This window comes from Cyprinodon variegatus, unplaced genomic scaffold (assembly GCF_000732505.1).
Source record: "Cyprinodon variegatus isolate N-32 unplaced genomic scaffold, C_variegatus-1.0 Scaffold2245, whole genome shotgun sequence".
NCBI classification, from domain to species: domain Eukaryota; kingdom Metazoa; phylum Chordata; class Actinopteri; order Cyprinodontiformes; family Cyprinodontidae; genus Cyprinodon; species Cyprinodon variegatus.
The window spans coordinates 21,620-28,571 of record NW_015152698.1 but is presented as its reverse complement, the minus strand read 5'-3'; the positions used below and the strand labels follow the sequence as shown (position 1 = coordinate 28,571).

The following is a 6,952-nucleotide window of genomic DNA, read 5'->3' as shown; positions in this document are numbered from 1 at the left end:
AGGAGTTGTTTCTAACTGACTGACTCACTAAACTGGGTTTAAAAACGGATCTGTCCACATGATGCATCTCCTAAAAAATGGTCTCATATTTTGCAGTTTATCATTAAAGTGATCAAGAATTTTGGAGCCTAAAAGGAATAGGAACGTTTCAGCCAATGTGTTTTTATTTAAATTTTCTCATTGTGTCATCCTTTTCCTCTCAATTATAACTCAACTTATCTAAATTAAAATTCATTTCAAATTGACTTAGTTTATTTACTGTTTTACTGTACTTAATGTTTTAAAATTATGATTTAAAATCCTGGTCTACAAGCACCCTCATTCACATTTTCCCCTAATTTTAATGTTATGATATATGTTTACACTATTTATAGGCTGCTTCCTAAAAATATCAAAGATATTTTAAATTTAAATATAAAAATCAAATAATATAATATAACCTACAATAACTTAAATGATATCATTGTACTAGGTCATCAAATCAATTCCGTTTAGTCCAATAAGCTGTCTGTAGTGCCTTTAAATGTCCAGTCGGTGTCAGTATTATGTGATACAGTATCAACGCAGCATCAATCCAGTTTGGCTTTAAGATCAGCAGAGATTGAAGCCTTGTTTCCTCTTTTAACTCAGCCAAGGTTACTGATGTCAAAAATGTGATGGTTTCTAAGAAGCTTCTCCTGTAGGGCTGGAAGAGGGAAGGATGTGATGATGAGGAGGAGGATGAAGAACATCTAAACTGGGAGGATGAATGTAGCGGGAAATAAGGCAAGCCAAAAGGGACCAAACTGGGTCCTTTTACCAGGAGTTTGGTTGAAAATCCATGAAAAATGTCTTCTGAAAGTCCCGCTGTGCTGCCCTCGCAGTGCATGTGACGATGCTAGGCTAGACAGCCAGATAACGTTTAGCTAGAAGCCCTCCAAAAAAACCACAAGGCTTGACGTTTCTAGTCCTTTAATGAAGTCCTCATTCCACAACTACCGTATAACTGAAGAATACAGGAATAAGGCAAACTTTACTCACTTAGATCACAGTATGAGTAAGCATAAAATAAGTACATTTCAGTTAGCCTCCATGAATGAAGAAAATTAGAGAAGTTAGCATGTTAGCATGAATTAGGATCTTAGCATGAGCTAACGTTAGCGGGATAAGCTATATACATGAAAAACACACACGTAGGTCTAAATATGAAAATAAACACTCATCCCCTTATAATACTAACAGATAAATATTCTCCAAGGCCAAAACATTTTTAAACTTTAGACAATCTGACTTCAGATGACTGCTTAGCTGGATGTGATCAATTTAGACCTACTGAGCAGTTAATGGAGGAAAAACAACCTGAGCAAGTTACATAGCTGCTGCTAACGAACAGAGCACTCACTACGACGTCATTTGTTACGGCCTAGAATATATACTTTTAAAAATCTACTTACAAACTGATGACATTCAACATAACTTATTATTTTAACTTTTTAACCTGAAAGGCACGCCATAAACTCCAGCAGTTTAATGCCCTGTTTCAAGAGTTGTCACTAAACACAGAAAAAAATCGATGCTCTTTACGGTCATTGAATGCAACTTCTTTGATCGGCGGTGTACAATGTCCTGAGAAGAGCAGTTTTTTAGCACTTTCTGGTACTCTGTTTTCTCACATTAAGCAGGACCCTTTTAAAATTATTCTGATCCAACTAATTTAAACTCCAGGCAGCCAATCAGAGAAGTAGAACTGCAGGCCCCTCTAATTCATAATATGCTGTGAACAGATCTGATGTTTGTTTTACTGGTGGATTTTATTTATCCTGCAGCATTCGCTGTCAGTGTTTGCTTCTGTAATAATTTCAAATCAATTGAATTTATCTAAAGCCAAAATCAGAGAAAATCCACAACAAGTGTCTGGAACAGGTAGAACTGATATGTAATGCTGAAATCTGAGTTGTATCTGCAATACTTTATTCCTCCACCAGATGGCACTTACATGGGGGCTGATCCACAGAAACCTTTTCTGAACAAACCATTCAATGAAATGATGTGGCTTATTACCCTGTTAGCCTGTCGCTACAATTTAATGTAGTTTGCTAAGTAATTATTTGATCACAGGAATGGAGGATTACTGATGTTCAGTGTTTGGCTCTTCTGGCTACTAGTTCAAGATGTTCAAGGCTCAATATGTAACTAAAATAAGATTTGGCAGCTAAAACTCTAAATGCTTTAGTATATAATTTAAAGAATCAGGCTAGTTTCTCCCCTGGTGCCAAACTGTGGCTGTTGGGGATTATGTGGAGCTTTAGCAACTAAGAAAAGGAGAAACTGATGCCAGAGACAGATAAATCACTAAGAATAATGTGTACTCCTCACTTCTGAGATGATGGTTATGCTGCTGCAATATACTGTGACATATATCCCCACAAGCTTACCTTTCTGAACGTCCATGGATGTATCTCTGATGTTAGTAAATTAAACAAATTGTTTATTAACTTATTATTTTGAATACATTTTCTTTCTTTTTTGCATGAATTCAAATTCAGTAGCTGTGGCCACTTTTCTTCATGGCAGCAGCCAATTAATCCTTTAGATGGGGTCAGTGGTTCACTCTTAGTAATTTGATCTGCAGCACTGAGGACTAAATGCACTGCAGAGTAGCTGCCTTATTATTTAGTCTCTGGTTCTCATTTCAATTATTAAAACAGCATTTTTTTTACTGTCCTTAAGAATAATTATGTGAATATCAGAGAAACTAAAATGTTAGAACAATGTTCTTTCGCCAGTTTATAAACAAAAGGCAAGAAACAACAAATAATTGTGGACCAAAAAACTGGTAAAAAAAAAAAAACATCAGCATATTTATCACAACCCAGTGTTGGTGAGTATGTAACTGAGAATTTCCAAAGGCAGAAAGCAGTGAAAGTTCTCCCAGTGATTAGAAGAGGGTGGAATGTCTAAAGTGTTAAAGCTCATGTCTTGACAGTTCTTCATGGAGGACATCTAACTGTTTCAACAAAGGCTGCAGATGAAGTGTTGATGAGGAAAATGGTTCCAAACTCTGGAAGCAGAATTCTCAGAGCTTTGGGAGGATCTGACAAAAACTAGGACTGCTACAGAAATGACATTTTATGAAACCAGACACACATCAACACATTTTGGCTCTAATTTACAAACTCAGAGGGAAATCTGGGGCAGGAAGAAAAGTTGCTTCTAGATCCAAACAACTTATCTCCATGACAACAGCAGCAATGCAGGGATTGATCTGAGTGGTCCAAGTTTCCATCAAAGCTAAACAGTGATTTTATAAAAACAGTCAAAGAGACTAAAAAGGTGAATTCTGGGCTAAAAACCCAATGAGTGAAGAGGTGTTTAAAGGTTCTGATGGGTCTCAGGCTGATTGGATCTTTAGAGAAAACACAGATTTTCTGAATTCTAAAGGTTTTCTATTCATTTCAATGGAAGATGGAAACTGATCCAAAGTGGAATATTTTGAAAATGATCCAAATCTCTAAACACCAAAAGCTCCAGCAGAGCTGTCCTGCAGGAGCTGAACGTTTAGATGTTTGAATGGTTGAAATGGTCCAAAGGATGAAGGAAGAAGTTAAAGAGCAAAAACGTCCAGAAGCAAATAGAACCATGAAGAAAAACCAGGAGGACAATAGAGCTGAATCAGCATCACACCATGAAGACATCTGGACTCACCTAGCCTTTCTGCAGTTCCTCACACCTGGAACCATTCTACGTCGTCCTCCCTCTGATGTGTTGTACTTCTCCAGGTCTAACTCATCCAAAACCTCATCTGACATCTGCAGCATGTAGGCCAGAGCTGAGCACTGGCTCTCTGAGAGCTCCTTCCCTGATTTTAGGAGCTGTTGGATCTCCTGATAAACTGAGAGGTCCTTCATCTCCTGACGACAGTGGAAGATGTTGATGCTTCTATCAGGAGAGACACCACCATCAGTGTTCATCTGCTTCAGATTGTTGATGACTCTCTGGATGGTTCTTGGACTGTTCTCCATCTGAGCCAGCAGGCCTCCTAAGAGGCTCTGGTTGGACTCCACAGAGAGGCCATGAAGGAAGCGAGCAAACAGGTCCAGGTGGCCATTTGGACTCCTGAGGGATTTCTCCATGACTTTTTTAATGAAGTCCTCCAGAGATGTTTCTCTGTATCTTTCTCCCAGGAAGTTCTCCACCACCTCTGTGTTCCTGATGATGAAGCAGTGGAGCATGTAGACTGCAGCCAGAAACTCCTGGAAGCTCAGATGAACAAAGCAGTAGACTGAGGTGTCACCCATCCCTCTCTCCTCTTTAAAGATCTCAGTAAACACTCCTGAAAACCAGGAAGCATCTTTGATGTCGATGCCACACTTTTCCAGGTCTGATTTATAGAAGATCAGGTTTCCTTCCAACAGCTGCTCAAAAGCCAGTTTTCCCAGAGACTGAACCATCTTCCTGATTTCTTCATCTTCGCCAGCACCTCCACTGAACTTTTCTCCCTTTTTTTTTATCTGAAGTTTCAGGAAGCGGATGTACATCCCAGTCAGTGTCTTTGGCAGCTCTCCTCCATCTCTGGTCTCCAACAAACCCTGCAGAACACCAGCAGTGATACAGCAGAAAACGGGAATGTGACACATAATGAAGAGACTTTTTAATCTTTTAATGTGGGAGATGATCCTGTTGGCCTTCTCTTCATCTCTGAACCTCTTCCTGAAGTACTCCTCCTTCTGTGGGTCAGTGAACCCTCTGACCTCTGTCACCATGCTAACACACTCAGGAGGGAATTGATTGGCTGCTGCAGGTCGTGTGGTTATCCAGAGGAGAGCAGAGGGAAGCAGTTTCCCCCTGATGAGGTTAGTCAGCAGAACATCCACTGAGGTGGACTCTGTAACATCAGTCAGGATCTTATTGTGGTGGAAAGAAAGTCGACTCTCATCCAGACCATCTAAGATGAACAAAACCTGGAAGTCTTCAAAGCTGTGGATCCCTGCATCTCTGATTGGCTTAAAGTGTTTATGGATCAGTCCCACCAAGCTGAACTCTGTTTTCAGAACATTCAGCTCTCTGAAGGTGAATGGAAATATGAACTGGATGTTGTGGTTGGTTCTGCCTTCAGCCCAGTCCAGAGTGAACTTCTGTGTTAAGACTGTTTTCCCGATGCCAGCCACGCCCATCGTCATCACGGTTCTGATCTGATCCCTTCCTCCAGGTGGATTGAAGATGTCTTCTGGTCTGATTGTTGTTCCTGCTCTGTTTTGTTTCCAGGATGCTGCTTCAATCCTTCTCACCTCATGTTGATGATTGACCTCTCCAGCCTTTCCCTTGGTGATATAGAGCTCTGTGTAGATCTCATCTAGAGAGGTTTTCTCTCCAGCTCTAGCAACGCCTTCAGAGACACATTCAAACTCCTTCTTCAGAGACACTTTAAGGTCCCGTTGACATTGACTAACAACCTCTGAATGAAGAGACAAAGACATAGGAGACATTTTAGAATAATACAAAGAATAAAAACTATTTCTGAGATTCTCTGTGGGTTCTTTGTATTTCTATGGCAAAAACACTATTTTCTTAAATCTATGTGTCAAAGCAAGGAAGTAAATCCTGTGTCTAACATCATACACAGTGTTTGCAGCTGTTATAAAAAAAGCAGCACTAGAGAGAAATCCTGAAGCTTAATCCATACAAAAGAAAATCCAGATGTATGAAACCATGTGTACACATCTCTGAACCAGGGCCTACCCAAGCAGTATTAGATGTTGGGGCCTCTATTTCTCAGATCATTCACACCTGATATAAAACCATTGTAGCTCTGCTAATGCTGTTTGCAGTGTTCTATCTGAAGGCATCGTCTAGTGTTATTAAAAGTAACACAATTTTTATAGTAGTATTCAGTTTGTTTACAATTAAAGTCAAAGTTTATAGTTTTTTGTTCAAAAAAAGTAAAAAAATAAAATAAAATAGCTATGATAAATAACAATCGCCATTAAATCCTAGCTGCCAAATGGCTGCCAATCCTCTGACGCATAAGATGGCAGATCCAAAGCGCCAAAAAGCGATCAAAGATGTTTGTGGGAAAAATGAGAAAAGTTTTTGAAAGACAACGACCCTGTTTAAACATCGCAGGTGAAACCACAACACAAAATATGCAGAATTGAGGAAGAGAACTGAGGAGGAAGAGCACAGGTGTGGCTAAGGTCTCTGTGCTTCAAGCAGGTACAAAGTGAGATTATGTTGAGGTCTCATGAATCTCTGGGTTACATCAGACTGGGTCCTAAAGCACGTGTCCCTAAAAACCTGAGACCTGGGTCAGTTTATGATCAACATACTCTGCTCACTGCTAAATCAGCATCTCCACCAAGGGTTTGAACTCTGAAGTTCAAGGGAGATCAACTGTTTAAAGGGGAGATGAGGTTCTGTCTGAGACTGACCTTGAGTTGACCTTTGACCTTCAGTCAGCTGTTCTATCTCCTTCACTAGGTCATTCCTTCTGATCTTCTTAAGAATGTTTCCCATGATTACTGCAGCCCCACTAATATGGTTCTTCTGCATCATCAGGTCAACAACTTCCAGCCTTTCAGCCCCCTCCAACTTGCTGGCTTTGATGGGCTGCATTCCATACCAGGTCTCATTCATCAGGTGCCATTTGAAGCGCATGAATTCTTCTTGTACCAACTCATCCAGGATGTTGACAAGGATCTCCTCAGAACACATCTTAACCTACAGCTGAAATCAGAGGAAAACCATGAGTCAGAAGGACATTTCTTGGTTTCATTCAGTGTTTACAAAAAGATTGGCCTTAATAAGATCCAATCTCTATGGAGAAAGACAAACTCCATTAAGTCCTAGAGCTCTACAGTCTCCTCAAAACCCAGTCTGGTTGTTCAGGAACCAAAATGAGTATCTATACTGACTCCTCTAATGGATTATTGCCCAAAAAAATGGTAACAAATAATTTTAGAAGGAAAACACCCAT

General features: G+C 39.9%; 1 protein-coding gene across 1 annotated transcript; it reads right to left on the bottom strand.

Moving 5' to 3' along the window:
- Positions 1–3,680: 3,680 nt before the first annotated feature.
- On the bottom strand, positions 3,681–6,690 carry LOC107080712 (protein NLRC3-like). The gene is made up of 2 exons (XM_015368916.1): positions 6,408–6,690; positions 3,681–5,434 (listed from the first exon to the last, which is right to left on the bottom strand). The coding sequence occupies exons 1-2, from the start codon at positions 6,688–6,690 to the stop codon at positions 3,681–3,683; spliced, it is 2,037 nt and encodes a 678-aa protein (XP_015224402.1).
- Between the last annotated feature and the right edge of the window lie 262 nt (positions 6,691–6,952).

Coding starts and splice junctions, on each gene's coding strand:
- LOC107080712 (XM_015368916.1), bottom strand. CDS start 6,690: ATGTGTTCTGAGGAGATCCTTGTCAACATCCTGGATGAGTTGGTACAA. Junction 5,435..6,407: donor AGGTCAAAGGTCAACTCAAG/GTCAGTCTCAGA, acceptor CTCTTCATTCAG/AGGTTGTTAGTCAATGTCAA.